This window comes from Sebastes umbrosus, chromosome 19, assembly GCF_015220745.1.
Source record: "Sebastes umbrosus isolate fSebUmb1 chromosome 19, fSebUmb1.pri, whole genome shotgun sequence".
Classification (NCBI taxonomy): Eukaryota; Metazoa; Chordata; class Actinopteri; order Perciformes; family Sebastidae; genus Sebastes; species Sebastes umbrosus.
Window position 1 is genome coordinate 18199395 of NC_051287.1, and position 24822 is coordinate 18224216.

General features: G+C 39.4%; 1 protein-coding gene and 1 long non-coding RNA gene across 5 annotated transcripts in view; one reads left to right on the forward strand and one right to left on the reverse strand.

Moving 5' to 3' along the window:
• LOC119477967 overlaps window positions 1–24822 on the forward strand; it is a 91299-nt gene that overhangs the window by 13080 nt on the left and 53397 nt on the right. The window lies entirely within an intron of this gene.
• The window catches only part of LOC119477966 (NMDA receptor synaptonuclear signaling and neuronal migration factor), a 48483-nt gene that overhangs the window by 5984 nt on the left and 17677 nt on the right, over window positions 1–24822 (reverse strand). For 3 of the 4 annotated variants that reach the window (XM_037752285.1, XM_037752283.1, XM_037752282.1), the window contains 9 exons: window positions 23904–23909; window positions 13519–13571; window positions 11315–11401; window positions 6472–6602; window positions 5170–5253; window positions 4978–5011; window positions 4002–4072; window positions 3683–3762; window positions 2446–2548 (listed from right to left, as the gene is read on the reverse strand). In XM_037752285.1, coding sequence (XP_037608213.1) covers window positions 2446–2548; window positions 3683–3762; window positions 4002–4072; window positions 4978–5011; window positions 5170–5253; window positions 6472–6602; window positions 11315–11401; window positions 13519–13571; window positions 23904–23909 — 649 coding nt within the window. The remainder of the gene's footprint in view (window positions 1–2445; window positions 2549–3682; window positions 3763–4001; window positions 4073–4977; window positions 5012–5169; window positions 5254–6471; window positions 6603–11314; window positions 11402–13518; window positions 13572–23903; window positions 23910–24822) is intronic. The other variant, XM_037752284.1, reaches the window with a different exon arrangement.

The window sequence follows — 24822 nt, forward strand, 5'->3', positions numbered from 1 at the left end:
CTTTGTGGCAGTAGCTTGGAATATGCCCTTTCCTGCTCCATATGACATCGCACTGCACACAAAGTTACGTCCATAAATAAATTGTTTTCCCATTTTGGTGTGGGAGAACTGACTGGCCTCAGCCCCATCAAACCCCTTTGGTTATGAACTGTAATGCCGACTGCGAGCCTTATTTTCTAACATCGGTGGCCGACCTCACTAATGCTCCTGTGGCTGAACGTCAGCAAATCCCTGCAGACATGTTCCAAAACAGTGCAGGCTGTTATAGCAGCATATAATATACTGTGTGTAATGTTGAAGTGTGTCTATGTGCTGCAGTGTAGTTGCCATTTGAGAATAGGTTGGATGAAAAGCACTAAGGTCACAGCTGGTAACATTTCTACACCCTAAAAAAGTGTATATGTGTACACTCAGTCTTCTGGAGAGGTACCAGCAAAAATCTCATTAATTCCATTTTCTGACTGAAGACTAGAGTAGACAAGCCACCAGTGTGAAAATCACTTTGGGATCTTGGGACTCTAAAAGAAACGACAAACACACCAATTTAGTTGTTTTGGATTCAAGCTTTGTTGAGACAACTGCATGAGTCTGTGTTTGTCTGTAGGGGTGGAGAGATATCACTGATGTGCAGTCTGTTCTGCAGACTGCCAGACTGCCCATCAACCCGGGAGAGATCCACTTTATGTAACAAAGCATTTTGGCAGACATGACTGGAACAGACAGTTAGGTCAGACAAACACCGCTGGCTATGTTGTGCATCTGTGTGTGTGTGTGTGTGACAGAGACATCTGTGAGTGTGGCTGCCAGCTTGTTTGAGTGTGTGATTTTTTTATTTTGTTGTATTATGTGTATTATGTGTATTATTATATGTTCATGTCAGGTAAAGAGAGGTATAGCATCACTCAGCATGTGTCTATATCCAGTAACATCACACAGAGTGAGATGATGAAGAGAGAGGGAGAAACTGAGACAAGCAGCAGGGTAACATGGTGATTATGAGACCAACAGACAACACTGAGCATAAATATGAAAGCAGGGAGGACAAAGGAGAGGCAGGAGCGAGCATGAGGAAATGTTCACTTTGATGATGAGAGACAGGGAATATAAAACATCTCTATACCTTGGGCATCATAAGTTATTAAATCAGTTTTGTGTGGCACATAAATCTTAAAGCTTTGAACATGTAAAATCAACAGAGACCCTCGTTATGAATGACTTGGAAATGACGGCGTGCGATGGGTGGGAATTGATTTCATAGTTTTCAGATTTCACCACTCTGTATATCTGTCGTACATTATCTGCCACAGTAATTGTGTTTACATTCTTTCATTCAATTTGGGATATAGAGCGACTACTAAATATGCGATTACTGTCGTGCAATTAATATTGATCGCCGAAGTAATTGTGTTTACAGTACGTTCTTCTTTCATGCACTGTGATAAGAGTGAAGTTTGCAGTGGAACTGGCTTTGCTACTTGTGTGTTACTGAGAAGGAGAAGATTAATGGGTGTTTCTTCAACTATCTTGGAAAAAAACACAAGCAAAAAAACACACCAATCACGGTTCTCTTGCGGCCTCCATGTACAGTAGTATCTAGCTGGTTCAACAAGCCCAAAGGTTTGGTTTGTATTTACGGTTTTTGGGTCATGGTTTTTTCGGTTCAGTTTGTTTTGCGCATTAGGGAGAAGAAAACCATTTCTACTGTGTTTGAACTCCAAAATATACAAATAATTGATAGTGAGTGGAGTGCCAAAAAGTATGGCTTTACTACACGCCTGTGGTGTATCTGATAAAATAAATATGGTGATGTTGGCATTTTATGTAACTGAATGCTCCCATTCACATGATGGGTATAAAATGAAGTAGAAAAAAAGGTATCAAATGAAGTACTCTGTTGGTATTGATATCAATTCAAGGGTACTGGTATCATCATTTTTTTAAACGATTCCCAGCCTTAGTAATGAATTTTTTTTTTTAATATTATATGAAGTCATAACACTGACTTCATACATCAAATGAGGCAAGCTACTGTACTTAGGTCTAGTAGGCCTAAATTCAAATAATTCCCTCTGGCACCTCATCAAATAATTAGTAGACCTGTATTTAATAGAGGTGTTACGGTTCAACAAGCCCATGATTTATTTATTATTCTGCCGTGTAGTTACATTTTTGAGGAGGTACATAAGTGCTAGTGTTATGTCTCCGTGATCTGGACACTGGAGCAAGACCAGTCAATAGCTGACACGTGTATTAATCCCTAAAATAATCCTATTTTCTGTGAAATACTGTGTGCTTGAGTCACATCAAATGTTCAAAGGCATCTTTTCTGTGCTGGTTTTAATATGCACATTTTTAATATCTGCTCGGCTTGAAAACTTTAGTGGTGTTAAATGTTAAATGTTTTCAGTTGTTAGTGTGTGTCTGTTTGCATCAGCGTCTGCATACCTTCTCTCCGTTGGGGTTGCCCAGGACGTAGCATCCCATTATGTGGATGAGGTTGGGTTCAGGGTTGACTTTACTCATGAAGCGACTAAGCCTCCTCCAGAATCTGAACAAAGACAAAGGCTACAGTTACACGGGCCAGTTCCCATGAAATTAAATACAGAAACTGTAAATTTGAGCACTTTGTTGGTTACCTGTGCTGCACTTTTGCACTGAAGCAACAGTTTTAACAGAATAACACAGGTGAGCCTTGTCTTTTATATCTCCGAAACAAGTAAACATCACCTATTCAAAGATGGTCCCCCCTGGGAGAGATGCATCACTCCGAAAAGTAGTAGATTGTGCTCATAAATGACAAGCAAATGTAGAGGGAGTGTTGCATCGTCCCGGTGGAACTTCTTTGATTTAAATCAAGTCAGGGAGCGCTCACAGAAATACTATTCATATTCTGAAAATAGTGTGATTTACATAACAATTTGTAATCCTTTTGAATACCTAAAATGAAATGACGATTTCTTTGAGAGTAAGCCAGTTTCTTTTGGTCAAGATCAAAGAGGATAGTTCTTTTTAATTGAATCTTCTTCTCATTGTTGGTGGAGTAAAAGCCTCGACGAGTATGCAGCTACGGTATCTGAATGATAAAATACTTCACTTTTCACTAATGGCTCTCAGTCTGGTTTTTCATGTCTTGTAAAGCATCACCACACGTCGATGCTTCATAAGAGATGGGAAATGTGAATTGTCCTGATATTTGACAATAGGAGGCTATAGGAGACACAGGCTGCGTCTGAAATGCCACTATCGAGCCAATATGTGTACTATCGTTCAACATTACTTTTGTGGTATGGATGTTTTCGGACATACTGAGCAGTAATTTTACATCCTCACTTCCTGAGAGCCTCCTAGCCGGTTGTAGACGTGTAACCATGGTAACCAGTGCCAACCTCGTGTGACCAAAATGACAAAAAGTCTGAACTAATTTAAGAAATATGTTACGCCTAGCAAAGTGGAAATCTTATACTTACAGTTAAATGTCAGTGTTATTGATGTTACAGAGCTGTCCGTCAACATCTGTTATGAACGTTGTCGTCCCTACCGCATTGCATTGTGGGATATTTATGTCGGCATTGTGTCCAGTGTGCATTTTGTGTATTATTACTTTCGGACGTACTAAAAAATCTCACATACTGCAACCATAAACTAATATTTGTCAAACGGAGTGGACCCAGTGGTAACTTACTGGCTCATGTCCTCCTCCTTTTCCACCTTTGCAAAAGTTGCCACTTTATTCTTCAGTAAATACAGGTGACCGGGGCCTCCCTAAGAAACATACATACAAGAATAAAACTCATTACTACTACTCACAAGTGCTAATTTGCCTCTTCTTAATTCATATCTCGAGAGATTAGATCCCAAAGGGAGGTACTTAACACAGTCTATCTTAGGGACTTCCATATGCAGTACACAAATGAAGACATAAGCCCATACATCCCAAATAAAACCTACAAGTTTACAGGAAATACAGTGTTACTTTTATTCTGGATGTCCTTGTTCCGCACCTGACAAAAGATGAGCATCCTCCAGAACTTGCTTCCTCTCCTGTAAGCCGTGAGCTTCTTGTCTATTTCCTCTGTATGAGAGAGAAAAAAAAGGTTTGGATTGATGTGAACGACGGGGACCGTGAACGGAAAAAAAAGAGACAAGCAACAATGTAGTGAACGGTGGTGAGCACAAAGGAAATCTCGGGGGGGTTGAGTTCAAGTACAGGTGTAATAATAGACAGCAGAGACACTAATGGAAGATGTCGTTTGAATTGAATTCAACACTGTGTACTGAAGGAAAATGTCACAGCAAAATAAAACAGGTCAATGAAAGACAGTGAAATGGAAACCTGAAATCTATAATGTGAATTATTCATTGACTTCCTCTCACTAACTCTGTGTGAGCTTTATTCAATGCAGAGTTCATTATTATCTTGGGGAGCTCCAGGGAGCATTTTCTGTAAATGCTTCTCTTATGAGCAACAGATGGATCATTTTTGGAATGCAGAAGACGATAAAAAAAAACGTGTTTAAGTAGTTTTGCCGCATTTTAACTTGTTCTTAATGAACAACGCGATTAAGCCACATCTAGACTATTTTTTAAGAGATACATATAAATGTATCCGTGTCCCTTGTTCAACTAGTTTTCATCTTCATGAGACAACGTCCAATAGCTGGACACTTGTGTTACATTTACCTATTGCCTCAAAATCATTTGCAATTGTAACTTTCATATTTTATAATATTCTAATAGTATTTTATTCACTGTACTAATTTATTGGAATTTTATTTTTATTTAAAATATAATTATAAAACAGGTGAAAAAGTCAGATACTCAAAATCATTTGCAATTGTCACTTTCATATTTTATAATATATATAAAAAGTATTTTATCCGCTGTACTAATTTATTGGAATTTTATTTTTATTGAATATATAATTATAAAACCTTATGAAAAAGTCAGATACTAAGATAAAAAGGAATATTTACTCACCCAAAATATCGTCAAAAGTTGCATGTTCATGGTCCTAAAGAAAAAAAAGACGTTCACATAAACCACAAAAAATGAATTTACATTGTAATCTGCTTTTATCATAGAACACCCTTTTAAAGAAACAACTTGTATGCTTGGCATGTCCATGTATCGTAATGCACACACGTCAATGTCCGAGTGTGTTCGACTCACGTAGAGGATGGGGATGATGGAGGGGTCATCCCTGCGGAGTATATTGGGAACGTACTCCGCCTTTGGGACCTTAGAAGAGATCAGCTGAAGGTGGAGGAGAAGCAGAAGGAGGAGAGGAATGGAGGATTTAGTGGGATGTGAGGAAAGGACAGAGTGGAAGATGGAGAAAATGGAGCAAAGTGGGGGGGAAATGAAGAAAACGTCAGAGTTTAAGAGAACTGAGAGGAAAGGGGAAAAGAGCAAACTCTATCACACTCTCATGCCTGCAGGGAACGTACAGCTCTATATAATATTCACAGTGAGATGGTAGAGAATATATTAGGGGCATTTAGGATACTGCACCTGCATATAAATTCACCTCCTGCGATTTTAACCTGCCATCAGTGTGTAACCCTAAAGTAACCATTTCCTAAAAAAACATTTTTATTGTTACTAGGGATCCTTTTTAGCTGCAACAACTCCAGAGCCTACATTTTTAAAGGGACACTCCACCAATTTCACAAGTTCAGTTCACTCATTGTCAGTGACTAAAGTCTCCAGATTGAGTTCGGGGTGTGGAATTTGAAAGACATAAGCATTTAACAGGAAGGAAGGGTCTAACAAAAGATGTTAGTGAGTTGTATTGTGGGAAATGTATGATATAGTGCTTTGGGGACTATACCAACGTATCCTCATTTTTCGTGCCTTTTCCGACAAATGTCCAGCAACACGTGACAATTTCCTCTTGTTACATTCATACAGTCTTTTCAAAATAAACTTCCGTGGTCAGGTTTAGGCAACAAAACTACTTAGTTAGGTTTAGGAAAAAGTCGTGGTTTGGGTTAAAATAACACGGAAGTGGCGTAACTTAAGCACGGCAGTAAACGTGATAAAAACTACTTAGGTTAGGTTTGGGAAAAGATTGTGGTTTGGGTTAAAATAATTCTGGAAGTGTCGTTACTTAAGCTCAAAGTTACGTGACAGATAAATCAACCATGACTTCTGGTTTCACACCGGGTACGAACACCGGTCTCCTGGACGAAAGTTCGGTGTTTTTTGACCCACCCATCCACCGTGAAAACGTCCCTACGTGGTGTTTGTCGCTCTTTATACTCCCTGGTTCACGATTACATGAATTACATACTAATTGTTTTTGTGGAATATATACAAATTACAGTGCATTACTTTTCGTAGGTATAGCTTCGAACAGTGTATGAGAACAGCCTGTCTATACTGAAGACTAAAAGTCAGGATATCTTGGCCTCAGCTGCTGATTTTGGGTGTAATACTGTATTAAATAGGTGTACAATACTGATCTGTTACCATGATTTTGGGAGGTACAAAGTCATCTCCTTCACAGGCCAGCCTTTCCATCTCTCTCTCCTCCTCCCAGTCTAAATTGTCATCAAGTCCTCCTTCATCCAAGGCACTACAGGAGGCCTGCATATCTCCGCCTAGAAGAGAATATAATACACCGGTGGTGAGCAAAAAGACTCGAGATAATAGGGTGTAGGCAGAAGTGTCGGGTAGGAGGGAAGAAAGGTGACACAGAAAGAGAAAATCGGAGGGTGAAGGAGGGACGTGTCCAGGAAGTGGAGAGAGGTTAGTGCGGAGGAGATGGGAACAGGATGGAGTTGTTAATAATGTTGCCAACATAAGAAAATGACAGATGGAACAGGGAAAATAAGAGACAGCTGGCAGAAGGGGAAAAAGGAGTGACTGATAGGGAGTGTGGCAGATAACAAGGAAAACCAAACTGGGATCATCAGAGTGCGGCTATTCTAAGAAGGAAAGGTGTCGCATACGTGCTTCTTTGACATGCAAGCATAATGTATATTGTTACACACTATATTTATATTTTAACATGTTATAAAATGATCAATTGAATAGTTATTTGATGATTACAGCATCTCAAATATGATCATATCACGATCAGAATTAAGAAATATCAACAAACTCTTTAGAATTACAGTGTAATGATGCGTAATATTAGGAATCTGAAAGACAAAAAAAATAGAAAAATACTAAATATTACCCTTATGCTTGTCATTTATAGTGGTAATTTGCATAAAAAGAAACAATTCAAATGATTAACAAATAAATTATTGTATTTTTATTTAAATATTTGCTTTGATTAAACATTGGCATTAGTAGTATTATGTACTATACGCTGCATAGCAGGGCTAGTGTTAGGAAGTTAAACAGGTCATAATTCCCCCTCTATTATCTATTTTATATTGCTGTGAAAACATTTCCTTCAACCAACTGTTTATTCAAGCTTCTCGCCAAAAACAACATTTTACAAGATTACATTTGAACACATCATAACGTTATAATTTACCTTCGTCCAATACTCATTATTGAATAGAGCTTGAACGCATCATAATATAACTCAATGCAACCTTTGTTGACATTAGCTGTTAGCTCCGTTATTTAGCCAAGCAGGACTGTGCTGCTCACCCGAATATCTTTTTTAGTTTAATAGCGTGTCGCGTATCCTGTTCTTATTTATTTGCTAACCTACGGTGTTGGAGTCCTCGAGTGTGTTATTAATATATCTATATGCTTTTTGTATTTTTACTGTTTCAGACAACAAACTTAAAATAATTATTGGCCGATACAGCATGTCCAAGCCGATATCACGACAAAGAATGTAATAGGTAGGCGTGCCTGTCCACCAGAAGATAGCGTGACAGTGTCACGTTTTGCCTCGCTGAGGCGTGAATATTACATGCGTGTATGAAATTGCAGCAGGGGGGCAACAAAACCACTTGGTTAGGTTTAGGAAAAAGGTCTTGGTTTGCGTTAAAATAAGTAAGTCAACTAAGTACAATACATACGGAAACAATGTAATATAAGTACGGAAAACACGATACAAATGGTGTCCTGGTTGAAAGTCCTGTGTTTGTTGGACCCATCCATCTTCCTTCCCACCTGCCATAAGCGTTTTTTCTCGCTTTTTATTCTACGTCACTATCTCTGAGCGTAGCATATTTAAGTAGATGCATTTACAATGCAGCCAGTACAGACTACATAGCGTGCAAACGGCACGCCTAAAGCAAGAACGGTATTCTTACAACATGCTTTTGCCTTGCAGCATTATCGTGCCATTCACACACCTTTTCTTGCCGACCGGGCTGGTGGGGCAGAGGATTTTTTTTAAACTCTCTCTCAAATATCTATTTACCTCAAAAATCCAGTCAAGTTTAGTTCAAATATTTTGTCACTAGGGTTCTGTAAACTATCTAATAAAGAAACACTGAAGGTACCCAGGGTGAAATAGCAGTTTGAAAAGAGAGTAAAGAAAGAGAGTATGAGAAAGGAGAAAATGCAGAGCAAGATTGACGATTGATGTCACTCCTCCAGAGACCAATACCTTTCCCCCAGGACAGAGGAAAAATGAGGCATCAACCACACCATTAGACTGTCATCAACAGTTCATTTATCTTTCATCACACTCTGAAACACAGAAACGAAGATGGAGGTGGAGAAAAAACATAAAACCACAGATACTCAGACACCAACATAGACAAACCGCACATGCAAACAGTGTGTGTCGATACTCGTATTCAAAGGCCTTTTAGAAACACACGCTCCTTGCATTAACATTTGTACCAGCTGACACAGTCGGACTGAGACGCACACTCCAATTTGGAAGACATACTCACAGAAAGAGAGAGCATCACAAAGTTGAAGAAAGACCCACGGTCATAGGGAGACAGATGGACAGGGTCAGAGTCAACAGCAGAGACAGTCAGTTTGTACGTGTGATGGTGTCTTTTATGTGCAAGTGTCTTTGGATTTTTTTTGTGTGTTAGTCGTTCTTGATCTGCCAAAACCAGGAACTGAGCTGTAAATCCGTGATGACAAAATGTCACCAACAGCGATGGTCTACAGTACAGTATACTGTCATATCACGAGTCCTGTTTGGCATGTGTGCGTTTGTACATACTGGATGAAAAGTGGCTTTAACTTTCAAATAACTAAATCACCATTGAAAACACTGATAACAAATATGAGTCATATTAGGCCGCCTTCCAGTTGGCTAAGTTAAATTAGCAATATCATAATGAAAATACATTTAATTACTCAATTCTACATTCAAAATTGTACTTTAAACTTAAAGAGGACCTATTATGCTGATTTTCAGGTGCATGCTAGTATTTGGGTTTCTAGTAGAACATGTTTACATGCTTTATTTTACAAAAAAAACACTTTACTTTTCTCATACTGGCTGTGCTGCAACACCTGTTTTCACCCTCTGTCTGAAAAGCCAAGTCTGCTCTGATTGGTCAGCTGGCCCACTCTGTTATGATTGGTCAACCGAACCAAACTCTTCGGACTCCGCTCTGCTCCAGCTCCGCTCTAACTAGCTTTGTTTGGGGGCGTGCCAAACTATCCGCTAGGCAGGTATTATGCAAACGTCTTACTTGGTGACATCACCACGTTACGGAAGAAAAGGCGGGACTTCAGGCAAGGCATTTAAGGCAAGATATTTCAGGCATTTCAGGAGCAGTATTTCTGTGGGGGAGAGTAACTCCCTTTGGCCATGCATTGTAACTTTGCAGACCTTTTACATGCTACACTATATTAAAGGAAAGGGGGAAAGCACAAAAGCATACTACGTCCTCTTTAATATGTATAATATATCTAAATATCAAAAATTAAAATAATACTCAATGAAAACGGGTGGAGTTTGGCTTTGCTGACGGGTACAATACATGTATTTCCGACTGATACGTTGTCAAATAAAAGTAGGACATCTCCCAAACTGAAAATACTTAAAGTACAAGTACCTCAAATTTGTACTTTCTTGTACAAAGTACTTAGTTACTGTACTTTAGACTTTTGCAGCTGGCAGTATTTGTCACCCCCTATATTATGTACTGTAATTTGCATTACTTTTGACTCGTTGACCTTCATTAAGGACCACCGATGATTTGGCCTCATTCCAGCTGTACTGTAAGTCAGCTCATATACTGTATATCAAAGGGATGATTACCAGACCTTATTTATAGCTGGCAAATGCCGCTAAGTGGCTTTCAACTCCGTACGAGCCACCTGTGTGCGGAAATTAATTAATGACAAAGGCAGCGAGTGCAGCACAAAGCAAATTTAAGCTGTAATCAATCTGCCAGTCAAGATGTGAGGGAACACTGGGTCAGATGGGTTATTTATAACCACCTATATTGTTCAAAATGTGTTACTGCAGCTGTTTTGATGGATTATGAACACTAGAGAACAACGGGTCACTAAACATCTTTAAAAGGACATGTTTGTATCTGGCAGTTATTGTGATATTTAACTTGAACAAATGAAAATTGACTGCACTGAAGTGGTTTGACATCATTTAAAAAGAGAGGTCTTACAGGTCCAGGTAAATTTTTACTTCTTCTTCCCTCAGTGCATGCTAGGAACTAGGGCTGGGACGATACACCTCTCTCCTGATTCGATAATATCACGATACTTGGGTGCAGATTCAATAAGCATTGTGATTCTACAAGTGTTGCAATTCGATATTACGATTTATTGAGATTTTTTAAAAACTTTTTTAACACTAGACCATGGGAAAAAGTTGAATCATACACTTCTAGGGACTTTTACTTTGGAAAATCTCTAAATTATATTAATCATTCATTAAATATATCATTTATCGTCATTCAAATTAGTGGTATTTTCTTTTTTATTTATAAGGGACATGTAATGTTTTAAACTACTGGTGAATATAATCCAATCAATCTTATTTCCTTATATGTATTTTTTTAAATATACAGTTCCCACGCCACGCTACTCAGACTACAACAATAAAAGTGGTAACTTCCTTCTACCTCTGCATAGACTCAAATGAAGCAAATATATTGAATAGGCATTAAAAAATCAATTTTAAAAGGTTTTTAATAGGTGAATTGTTTTTTTTTCCCACCCTTTACTAGGAACACAACCAGACAACTTACCAACACTTCCAATTCATTCCATCATTCATCATTCCACATATATGTACACAATTTGTAAATGTGATTTGGTTACTTCAGAGTTGAAGCCTCTTTCCATAATTTCTTAATTGCACCATTTCTGTCCACCCACTGCAACTGAAGTAACTGTGTGTATCAGCATCTGTGTGAGTGTGAGTGTGTAGATGCATGTGCGTGAGTCTGTGTTAACTCACTGTCTCTGGGTTCAGTTGAGTCAGTCTTGACAGGGGTGGGGTCGCTCCAGGAACGGCTGAAACTCTTCGATCTACGCTCAGCGAATGCTAGTGCAGGCGGGGAGAAATAGTCACACACTCCACACACACACTAACAAGCCCGCAAACCGTCTGCTTCCTCTACATCACTCACCATCTAAAACAACACACGTGAAAAGGCGGATGCAGCCCACAAATATAGTGTACATACGACGCCATCCCTCCTCTGTACAAGCGCACAAACAAATGCCTGCGTGTACAAACAAACACATGTATGTTAGTACGTTAACAATCCTATTTCTTTACATTATAAAAGATCTTGCTGCTCATCATCCGTACGGATTTAAAAGGACTGTCCTTGTTTCACTAATTTACTGAGCGTCGATAAAATCAGCTCTGCTTTGAAGAGTAATCACTGTATATTTTTAGACTACTTGAAAGTCTTTGACACGGTTAATCAACAGCGTCCCTCTCGGCGTCATATTTTTTTTGCTTCTCTGTTCATTTTGCTGCTGACACCAACTTGTTCTTTTCAAGTACAAATGTATTTTCATTAGCCGAAGCATTCATAAGGTCAAATACTCTGTGATCCTGACTAGATTATAGATTTTTATCGTCGGAGCCAGATTGATCTAATGTTTAATTTTTTTGTACATATACATAAATCATTTATTTTATTAGACCTAATCAACATGCATTGGGACCAGATTCTGTGGCCATGAATGTCCGCTCCAGGAGAACTATTTTCCTCCTACACGCGATGTAGTCTGTACTGGGCTGCAATGTAAATGCATCCACGTAAAATATGCAACGCTCAGAGATAGTGATGTAGAATAAAAAGTGAAAAAGGAATGGGAGGTGGATGGGTCCAACAAACACAGTACTTTCAACCAGGGGAACGGTGTTTGAGACTGGTGTTTTGTTTTGAAAGTTAAGCATTTTTGTTTTCCATACTGATGTTACGTGGTTTCCGTACGTATTTTACTTTGTACAAGTACTTATTCTAAGCCCAAACATGACGTTTTTCCTGAACCTAAGTAAAGTGTTTTTTTTGCCCCCTGCTGGTACTGCTTCTTAATACACGCGTGTAATATTCATGCCTCAGCGAGGCCGAACGTTACACTGACACGTTATCCTCTGGTAGACAGGCAGGTCTATTACACGCTTTGGCGTAATATCGGGTTGCCTCACAGCAGGGAAAGTCTGAGGTGTGGAACTACTTTGATATTACAGCATTAAGAAGACTTTGGGTTTTAGTAAATGTCTATAGTGCAAAATTCTGCTATGGTACAACATTTTGTGAGTCGCAATGATAGGTGACACATTTGGGTTTTAATTAGGTCCGGGCTCGTCTGCCAAAACAGTTTTTTTTAATCACGAAAGTCTTTACACCTTACATAATTGTACGCCACTTTTACGTATTAGACTAGAAACATCTTGTTTGCTATCATAAAACTTTGACATTTGCAACCAAGTTTTGCACATACTGTATAATTCAACACGTATCACCTTTTCAAGCTACATTAATGCAGCATTTGCTGAACAAAACATGTAAATGACATATTTTCTGTAATAATCCAAAATCCAATGGAAAAATCCCATTGGCTTTTCGCTGAGGGAACTAGGGCGATGTCAAAACACTAGAAAAACTACAGACCAGTCACATAAGATAATTACACACACATTGCCATTGAAGCCACATCTAATCCAGAACAAGGAGGAATCTATAGATTTTGGTTTTCTCTCCGTGCCTTATAGATTTGCAGTGACACTCACACAGACGCACACCCATCCAGCATTATCAATCATCCCTTTGCTTTTTGCCTTTTTTTAAAAAATATATATAATTTAGTGTCTTTGTCTTCAAACTTTACAACCAACCGGACAAAAAGCCCCAACAAACATTCAAAGCAATGCAACAGGAAAAGACCACCTACACACTCGTACATACACACATGCGCAGACTCGTATCGCTGGCTTATGAACGCACACACTGATGAACATCATAATCCTCAAGGTAATGCAATAGAGCGTCACAGAATCCCAGTAAAGCAGCAGCGTTTGGTGCCACACACATGCAAAAACACACACCAGAAAACTAAAAGAACACAGATGATGGCGGGGTGAACAACATCAATTTGAGCAAACATATCAACCAAACACACACACACACATCTCTGACTCACTCTGTGCTTTCATCCTCCTGCTGCCCACCATCCGAAGATGCTTCCGGAAGTTCCTGTGGGTAGAGGAATCAAAGCAGACGAGGGATAGCAGAGGACAGAGGAAGAACCGAAACGTAAAGAAGAGAAGGAGGAAAGAGGGAGGGGTGGGCGGGAAATAACAAAGCAAAGGAAGACAAATAGGAGAGTTTAGTGTCAAGCAAGAGGTTAAAAAAAAGAAGAGATAATTATAGGTAAATATACTCATTTCCTCGTCAATGTGAGTGGAAAATACTTGTCACAGGAGCAGTGTGGGTTTTAATGTACCACATTGCCAAAGTACCTCTTTTCATCCTTTTATAGTGTAGATTTATGAGACGCAGGAGATTCATTCATGTAACAACAGCCAAAAGGGAAACCCTTCTTTGGTATTTTGTAGGTTTTGATGCCTCTGCTCTGAGCAGAACCACATCAGAGGCAACGATGGTGCATCAGAGGGTTATTTAGCTCAACCGGTGTGTTTCGTTACTTTTATTCCAGGCAGATGAGATGTTTACTTCGTTGATCTGTGTTGTGTCTCTGTGTTCAACATGGATGGAGTTTGGCCAACAAGTTCATGCCTGATTGATGTTATTTATATCTGAGGCTATAGCGGCTGACCAATACTGGTCAACATATTTATAATATAACATATTTGAGACTGAAAATCAATGAAAATATATCAACCAATATCTTTTTTTAATATAAATGCATAACATAAATCGCTCTGAATTAGTTATCAAAGAATAGTGACTCTGACTTGGCTTCCTTAATCTTCCGTAGGGTGCGACTGCCGACGGTGAACAACCCAAACATACAACAACCGTACTTCCACTGTATGCCGGCGTTGCTTGAGAGCACAACACATAAATCAGCTAATGGATTTGTCTGTACACAATGGTATATCTGTGAAGATATCGGCCGGTCAGGTTCTATTTGAGTCCGTTACTGGATCAAACACAACAAATTTAACATCCTTGTTCTGAAAGAACCTGGATGCACAACGCAGGCTTTTTTTAATCCTCATTATTCAAGTGTAGTTATAAAGAATCTACAGTGCTGTATCTCATTGAGGCTAATCACGGGCTAATGATGCCCTAGAATGAAAAACATTATTCTGTCGACATCCTTATTCATCAGAAGAGTCACAGGTGCAGAACTGTGGTGTCAGCCTGTTAGAGCTACATTGTGATTATTATACACTGACTGACTATATAAAGATAAAATGTATACTAGGGCCGTCAATCGATTCAAATAGTTAATCGTGATTAATCGCATGATTGTCCATGATTAATCGCACATTTTTTTATCCTTTCGAAATGCACCTTAAAGGGAGATTTGTCAAGTATTTATTATTCTTATCCATATGGGAGTGGGCAAATATGTTTTAAGCAAATGTATGTATATATTTATTATTGGAAATCAATTAAACAACACATTTAGCATAAAAAAATATGCTCAAATCATAACATGGAAAACTCAAGCCCAACAGGCAACAACAGCTGTCAGTGGGTACCCATAGAACCCATTTTCATTAACATATCTTGAGGTCAGAGGTCAAAGGACCCCTTTGAAAATGGCCATGCCAATTTTTTTCCTCGCCAAAATTTAGCGCAACTTCGGAGCGTTATTTAACCTCCTTCGTGACGAGCTAGTACGACATCGATTGTGTTAATGCGTTAAAGAAATTAGTGGCGTTAAAACAAATTTGCGTGTTATTATCGTGTTAACTTTGACAGCCATACACATTTGCCAAAGAGTAAAATATATAATTTCCTTTTTGTACACTATATTTTGGAGACATGGTTGTCATCACACTTGGTCCGTTTCTGTCATTCCTGTTACTTTTCACTCTCTAATGACAGAATATGTCAAACTATCAAATAAAAGGTTGTGTCATAGCTGACTAGCTATAGGCTACAAGGTAGTTTCTCTTTTGTTTTCAATTTGCGAGGTTTCGCTTCTCGTATTAGCCTCCTAAACGTCGACAAGGGCTTTAATGTCTCCTAGCAACAATAAAACCTTCCGACGACACTATACAATATATTTGTAGTCTATAAGTAATCAAATAAAGAGGCTTTGCATTACCATGTTCCATTTGAAATCCATTTAGTGTATTTAATAACAACAAAGCAATGGGGTTTGCAGAGTCTTCTCTGTTACTTCCTGCCTGATCCTGACATGATGTTCTATGCAAGAGCCCCAGATAAACATCCTTTTATCTTTCTGCCTCCCTCCCATGTCGCATCTACACACAGTTTCAGTACGACACTCATGATTAATGATCTCAGCATGTGGTTTGTGTGTGTGTGTGTGTGTGTGTGTGTGTGTGTGTGTGTGTGTGTGTGTGTGTGTGTGTGTGTGTGTGTGTGTGTGTGTGTGTGTGTGTGTGTGTGTGTGTGTGTGTGTGTGTGTGTGTGTGTGTGTGTGTGTGTGTGTGTGTGTGTGTGTGTGTGTGTGTGTGTGTGAGAGTGGGTCCGTGTTTATCTGGTGGTGGAGAAGCACATAAAAATAGAAGCAACATAAAAGGAAAGTCTTTGTCCTTGGTTTACCTCCATAAAAATGCTGTTAAAAAAGCGGATAACTTGCAACATCAGCCAAGATTCACTGCTAATTTTATGAGCAACACAAATGACATCATGCCAGAACTTAGCGATGTCGCTTATCTATAATTAGTACGGTTACTTTGTACTTTGAGAAAGAGATCTTAAACCCAGTAATACACCGAGTCACCCTGAACGTCCTGTTCTTAAACCTCAGCTGCCCACAAAGGAGAGGTGTGGACACAGTTAATGAGATTTAGTCAGAAAGAGAGGAAATGTGAGCAAAACCATGGCCACCTCCACTTCCAACTAAAGACAATCTGACAGGTCCTCCCTCCCCTCTTCTCCTCTGACTCTCCATAACTTGTTTCCATCTATTTTCCCATTTTTGTGTTCCATATTTTCCCCTTTATTTTGCTTTAATTGGATGTTTTACTGCCTACTCCTGTTCAATATTCTCAATATCTCTATTTCAACAAAAATGATGATCACACTTGTATTATTTCACACATTGATTTTGTTCCTTTGCTTCCTAACAAGTGATAATTCATTCCTCTATTCTCTCCTCTTTACTTCTTGCCTATAGGGTTTCTCTAAATATTAGCATCAAAATATACTTTCTCTACACCACATACATTATGTAGAATGACCCGTTTCAGAATAATATGTATTGAATTATTGGATCATGATCGTTGATGCATTAATGTGTAAGCATTGCAGCAGGTAAAGGTGGGGATAATTTTAACTACTACTAACTGATTTACTGCTGGGTCAGAGGTGTGGACTCGAGTCACAAATTTGATGACTTTAGATTCGACTTGACAAAATCAAAAAAAGACTCGACTTGGAGTTTTAACACCAGGGACTCGTGACTTCACTTGGACTTGCGCCTTTTGGCTTGAAAATACTTGATTCCTTCCCCCAAGCCCAAAGATGAAAAAGTATGTTATTTAAAAAGTGTTCCACAAATCAATTAATTTCCTTAATCAACTAACGTTAACGCCATTCATTCCCAGCAAGTCGATACTTAATTTAATACCCCAGGTCTACTTTGTTTAAACCAATCCGACAGCATCCAATCAAGTTGCAGGAGAGAACCATGAAGAACTAACGTTACGTTACTGAAAAAATGATACTGAAGATGAACTAAATTCAACCAACTGAAGCAAACAAGCTTGAGGAGCTGACTTTTCATGTCCATCCGCTAGAATCCACACTGCCCATCTGCAGTAATTAAAGGTGCAGTGTGTAGGATCTGGAGGCATCTAGCGGTGAGGTTGCAGATTGCAACCAAACATCTTATTGAACTTCTCCCGTGTGCCCAGCGTATTTGAGAGCTACGGTGGCCGATGTGAAAACACAAATGGCCCTCTATAGAGCCATTTGGAGCAAAGCCAGTGCGTAGAGAGTGTGAGTACGTGGGAAGTGAGTGGTGAAGCAAGAGAGAGAGAGAGCGGCGGTGCAACATGGCGGACTCCGTAAAGAGGACCCGCTCCCCATGTTAATATAAACGGCTCATTGTAAGGTAACGAAAACACAACGATTCTTATTATCAGGTGATTATACGCTAAAGAAAACACATTTATTAATATTATATTCCATTTCTGCCAATAGATCCCCCTAAATGTTGCACACTGGTAATTTTAAGCAAAGTCATACTTCAGAAAATCTTTAAAAAAAATAAAGAACCAGATTGTTTAGAGATGGTAATGCATGATGAAAAGGAAAGTGAGCACCTCACATCAAAGGGTACAGGAGGGTAAAATCTACTCTCCTATGATGAAAAGCACTCTGAGATTGCAGGAGCTGATTAAGATCAATGCTGAAATTGCTCTTTTACTCTTTCGTCGTGCTTTGCTGTTGTTTGTTTCTGTTGGTTAAAATTGTCGTCTATGCGGGGATGAGGATCTGGCATTTGACAGGAGCAAACTGCTACTGTATGAAAGTAATCATTTCCCCTCTGTTTTGTGGCTTAGGCCATATCTATACTAATGCAGATAGATTGAAAAACGCTGTTTACGTGTCAAAGGTTGTTCCCTCCACACTTGTGTTTTTTTTTATTGCTTTCTTAAAGTTTGCCATCCAGATGGAAATTAAAATATACACAAACGCAGCTCTCCACCATATCTGCTGTTTTCAAAGGGTTGTTAGTTACAGAGAAATAAGGCTGAAGAACAAAGTGTTCCACTAAGTCAGGAATCCAACGCATACTGCAAGAAATGTCAGGTCTCATGAGTCATTTTCCCTTTATTCACTTTGAGCTGGTTTTCCTGTTTGATCTGTTTGCAGTGGTCAAATAGTGAGAGTAAAAGACTTGAAATAAATAAACATGCATTTTAAAATCTGACTGCCCCAGAATGGACATGGCCTTAGTGTGATAAGCTATTCTTTTCAAGTGATGGTTTCAGGTGGATGCAGGATTATTTTCCCAGTTTTTTCTAGTGCAAGGAGGTGAAGTGTTCCTAAAACTTAGTTCTGCTATTCTTTCCACTCATTTTCAAATCACTCATTTCGATGAAACAACACTCAGCGCTGACACTGCAGATGGATGACACTGAGATGTCAAAGGAATTGAGATGTACTGCATGGTGTCACATTCACCATCTGCCCCTGCGTGATGGAGCGTCTGGGCCCCGAGTGGGACGTATCCCCAACTTGTTACTGATGTCTTTACTCATGCAAGTGTTACAGAATCTCACTCCGTATGCTTTTACTTTTAGGGAAATACAAATTCACACTGTTTTGTTAGGGTTAGTACAGAAATATTTGCGGCAGAATGCATTTTGCTTAGGGCTGCACGATTATGGCCAAAATGACAATTCCAATTATTTTGATCAATATTGAGATCATGATTATTCATACATTTTAGGAACAAAATATTTGTATTTCATTTCCATGTTGTGCTACTAAATGTTATCCTTTTACTTTGTCATTGTCATCTGTAGTGGTTATTTGCATAAAAGACACAAAATTCAACGGATTAGGAAATAAATTATTGTATTTTTATTTGAATATTTTCTTTGATTAAAAAGAATCTTGGCATTAGTAGTTCTAATTATATTTTATTAAGCTGTTTAGAGCTAGTTTTAGGAAGTTAAACAGGTCATAATTCCCTCTCTAAGTTGTATTTTATGTTGCTGTGAAAACATCTCCTTCAAACAACTGGATTTATTCAAGTTTCTGACCAAAAACTACATTTTACAAGTTTACATTTGAATGCATCATGGCGGCGTTTTAATTTACCATCGCCCAATACTCACTTTTACCGAGTAGAGCTTGAACGCACCATAATGTGCTCCGTGCTGTCGGCAGACGAGACTGTGATCACTCTAAGCAGCATCATGAGAATGAATTACAACATAATAAGTGTCTGATTAAGTTAGTTGTTCCAAATGTTTTAAGGTTGTTCCACCACGGCTTATTTTGGACTTGCAGTTGTGAAAAATTGCAGCTTTATGTCTTCTTGTGACGGCTGCACATGTGTGTCTGATTGGCAAAAAAAATGTATATATGAATCTGAGACTGCTGAAAATCGTCTGGCTTCGATCGGCTACTGATTGATGCTGCATCTCTAGCTGTTAGTTTAGGAAGTGCATAATTTATGCAGCAGAGTTTTCTACATGTATGAGCGGAGCATTTTAAACATCAATATCGCAGTCAATCATATTTATTTAACTGTGGGAAGCCAAAATCGTGATTGCAATTAATATTCAATTAACTGTGCAGTCCCTAATTATGCTACACTTGTATTTTAGCTTTGAATATATTGAAGTCTGCTGAATGAATGACTCAAATGTCACATTTTGCAACCCGACTAAGTACCCACTTTGATCTTTTCAGAATAAAAATTTGATTCACTGTGGGTGGCAGTAAAAATCCGGCCTAGAAATTGGGGCACTGTAGCAGGGCATCCACTAAGCAGATCCTTTTTTTTTAAAGCTGCTGACGTCTTCACCTTCAAATGCCAAGTTGTGACGCTTTCTTAGTGAAATTAGACACGGCTGTAAATAAGCGACAACGGATCTATAGCCATAAACAAGCGCAAACAGCACGACAGCACAGCACACCTTGGCAGGGGCCGCTTCGTACCTCTGGATGACTTCTGCTGTGTCCTGCTCCCTCACTCTCCTTTTTCTCTGCGCAAATCCCCGGAAAGCCCTGCCGGGACGTGGCACAGTATTAAAGGGATGAGCGAGCGAGAATGCTGGCGTAGCGAGGGGTAGGACAGTGCAGGGGGGGAGGCTGATGCCAGGGCTTTTAGCTGCAGGGTTTATTTGGCTGTGAAGGGGAGGCTGTTGAAGGTAGGCAGCAGCTAGCGTCGAGTGTAAAGACCAGGAAGTCAAAGCACATCACCAGCTCTAATCTTATTTTCTATTCATCCCTGCAACAAATATGCCAGTCTGCATGTGGTATAATCCATCTTCCAATAGGGACGCTGATCCTGTGACCTTATGTGTCTTTTCAGTTCATTCTTTTGTTTGTTTTTGGGGAATTTTATGATGCTTTCCCAGAATTAGTCATGGATACTTGCTGTATATCCCAATGTGCAGTTTAAAAGAATGTTGAGATTTTGCACCTGGAGGCTCAAGTAGCAGCTCCACTTGAAATAGTGCACGTTCTCCAATGCTGCTGTTTTAACATATCCTATTCACAGCCTTGGCGTTCATTTTTCATGGATATATTTTGAATGTTAAAAGCTGTATTCCACTAGCAAGAGGTCGATGGCAAAGTTGCTGTGGAAGTCTGCCATTCATTTAAATCATTGTTAAAGTTTTGAAAATGTTCTGGCTGGCAGAACGTGACACCAATTTATGTGTCAAAGTACAAACTTGGTGTGAAATGCATCACTGTCTTATGTGTTATTATGTCTTCAACAGACTTACTTATTGTTGTTAACCAGGAAAGATGCGACCCAACAATCCTGTGAAGCTCATTAACATTTGTCCATAGTGGAGACAAAGCTAGAGATAAGGCATCTCCAACCATGCTAAACATAACTGACTGACTCTGGGTAAGTAAGTAGCTTGTACAATTCCCCAAAGAACAAATCATTCTTTTTTAAAGGTTACAGCTGGCATTATTCTTCATTTTTCACACTGTCAAACAAATCCCATAGAAAGACCAAAACCAACAATGCATTAGACCGTTTCTCAATATTTCCTGACTTCCCTGCCAGTCCGTGGCTCTCAGCTTCAAGCCCAGTGGTGCAAACGACCATAAATCTTGAAAAACGTGTCACAAATATATAGTTTCAGTTTTTCAAAAAGCAAGATTTTGTGGTTCTTAGCAAACATTACTTAAACAGGAGTAAATAAATGGTGCATGTGTTCGGAGCAATTTTAATACTCATTTGGTGCGCTGAATATTCACAGCACCAGGATGGCAACTTTGGGCTTTACTTAAAATAAGCTACACTACCCATGGTCATCATAATGGAGGAACATGTTACCCAGAGCAACGGTGTGACTCATTGGTGTGTGTGTATTAATCTTTCGCCATGCTAGCGGCAAGGAAAATAAGACCGACATTTGCCAAGGATGGCGATGTCGATCTGTTGGTTGGTCCACCACTTTAGTCCAGACTGGAATATCTCACCAACTATTGGATGGATTGCCATTGACTTCGTTACAGTGGTAGACATTCATAGTCCATTTTTGTTTTACCGTTGCGTCATCAGTAGGTCAATATTTCAAATCGTCCAATACTTTGAGGTATGACCAAATACCTTCAAAACTAATGAGAAACTAAGATAATGAAGAGGCTAAACATTAAACCTGCTAAATATCAGAATGTTAGAATTATCTTTATGCTCCCATCCTGACATTAACATTCAACTCAAAGCACTGCTATGCCTTAGGCTGCATTCACACCTGATCAGGCTTTGCGGCGATTCGCCGCAGGGTTGTTCGGCCGTGTGGGAGAGTCATTTTAATGGTCCAAAAACTGCAACGATTAATGTTTTTTTGTTCCCTCACGGCTAGGTTGTTCAGCTCTGGATCGGCAGTTATATGATTGGCCTCTGCAACGTGACGTCGTTTTGTTTTTCTCCAACAGTTGATTCTGTTTCTACTTTTCCACCGCAGGCCACTGCATTTTTTTTGGTGCCCCCTGCGGCTGCCGCAGCTACAGCCCAAACGCACTCTCACCATTCAAAATGAATGGGAAGACTTGCGTTTATGCCGCACTGCCAGGTCTGGTGTGAATGCAGTGTAAGTGGCTATAGCCCATGGAGTATTAAGACCACCATTATAAAAGATCTTTAATCCATGAAGGCTTTATATTTGTAAAACGTTCCCAGATTTTAAAAGTGCGTCATCATCCCAATGTAAAATCTATGTGTCCTAAGAGTGGGAACACGTGGGTGGGTTGTTGGCTCATGTACAGTGGGCCGCACAACATAGAAGTAAACCCGGAAGCAAGAAAACGTTTTTGGCTTATGTGCTTGGTGAGCAATTTTCATTCAAGTAAATTGCCGCCATTTTGGAGTCCAGTATCCAGATCTTATAATTCATCCATGGCGTAGCCTCATACAACCGCTAGCACGACTGTATACCTTTAGTTGTGTTGGACAATAATAAAGGTCTATGGCACAGAGGAATTAATGCTTTGGTTTTGGTCTTTTCATGGGATTTGTTGACAATAAGAAACATATATAGAATATCCCCAGCTCTATCCTTTTATTATTGTAAGCATTTAGAATAAACCCTCGACAGTTACTGTGAGCAAGCAGCCAGAGGGAAGCTTGGTCAACATACAAAGACCTTGAAAAGGTTTAAGAGCAGCTTGGGTTAGTTGGGTTTAGTTAGGCGGGATGTGGTTGGAGCAGGGGTTGCGCAGTATGAGATGTCAAGACTTGGCTTGGTTTAGGCATAATACACTATTACTGTTATCAATGTTAACGTTTATCTGATTGTTTAACTTCTCAGGAAAGATTTGACAGAAGTTGGCGATTTGTACAAATTTCATACTCGATATTTTTATCTACCAAGGTGTTGATATGACTTAGTGAATAGATAGCTGAAAACTGACGGATAACTGACTTCTTTTTAAACTCTAAGTGTCGGAATAGTTTTACCAGAAGGCACTAGGGAGCACATGTTAGCACTATAAATACTCGTTCTTAACAAATCTCTCCAGAGCCAATTGCCACAGTCGGGTCCAAACACGTCTAAAGTCAGCCAGCACAGATTCAGCGATAATTGGCGAGGGGCTGTGGAGACGGATTAGAGCACTAACATGACTGCCACAAAAATCTTAAATGGCCAAACTCTATCTGTCGCTGTGTGCTAAGTGAAGGGCGGGTGCCACACTGACAGAACTGCTGGGTGGATGTGAGCTGACAGGGTTTAGGTCAGCCAACGCACGGACTGACATTTTTCCTGACTTGAGCTTGGCAGACTCTGCTGCAGTGGATTACGCTGGACTTTATCCCTGCTGTTGCATGAAAATCCTGTAACTCAATTTACCCTTTTTGGCTTTTTTTTTACTTTAATTAAAATACATTATTTGTGCTGACTAGGCTTCTACCTGACAATCCATAACTGTCAATTAGATGATGATTGATGTTTCTGAAACAACATAATTTTTCTGCCAGGCCAGAATATCCCCAAATAGCAAAAGGTCCGCCCACCCACATACACACCGACCTCTCTACTGTACCTCCCTGCTTCTATCTCGTAATTGTCAGTTTGTTTTCAGCTGAAACTCAACCACCCCAACCCAAGGATGAATGTTATTAAATGGTAGACATCAAAGTTAAGGAACAGCAGCTAAGAACTAAGTGTTAAGCGAGCTTAGAAAAGGAAGCAGGCAGGGAAGTATACTCACGATATCCTGTTGGAGTGTCCCATGATTAATTAGCATGCATGAAGAGAGGAGAGGGAGAGAAAAGAACAACCAGTTTAGGCACCAGTGAGCAATGAGTAGAACAGACAACAGAGAGAGGAAAAACTGGGAGAGGCATAATGAGACAGAGACAAAAAAGTGCGTGTCATAGTTTGACCTCCATGAATAAAACGTAAACTTGCAGCGCCACTTAATTGCTGCTGGTCTGAGCTTATTTAATGGGGCCAAATGAAACCACCGCATTTATATATTGACTGAGTCTGCCTTTTTGTTCTGAACATGGTTTAACAAGCATCTAATACAAGATAAAAGGTGAGATGCACCAAGAAAGTGCAAAAAGATGCATTTAAAAGGAGATTTTTTAAAAACAGACAGTTATAATCAGGGAGAAACAGATTGCTGGAGATTCTACGTTTTGATGTGAAGTGGTTGTGACAGTTGACATATCTTTTACAGCTGCAGGTGTGTAGCGACCTGAGGTGGAACATACTCACACAGTTGCTCACAGACACTTTTATACAAACGCACACACTCGTTCACAAATGCCTTCGTTCTTTTTACTTCCTTTAAAGAAACACACTGTTGGTTTTTGCGCGTTTTAGCCCATGAACTACAAACTGCATACTGTATACGTTACATTTCTGCCAATCAAGTACACATTTTTGGCCATGCTAGCAGCAATGCCTTTGGGGATAGCAATACTGGAGTGTTTGTCGGTCGATCCACCACTTTGGTGGTTCAGACTAAAATATCTCAACAGCTTTTGGATGGATAAATTCTACTAACTTTGGTGATCCTGTGACTTTTCATCTGCCACCACCATCCACCATCAGGTCGAAATGTTATCCAATACATCCAGTTCATCCAATACTTACTGTTCATACTGTAATTACTAGCAAAT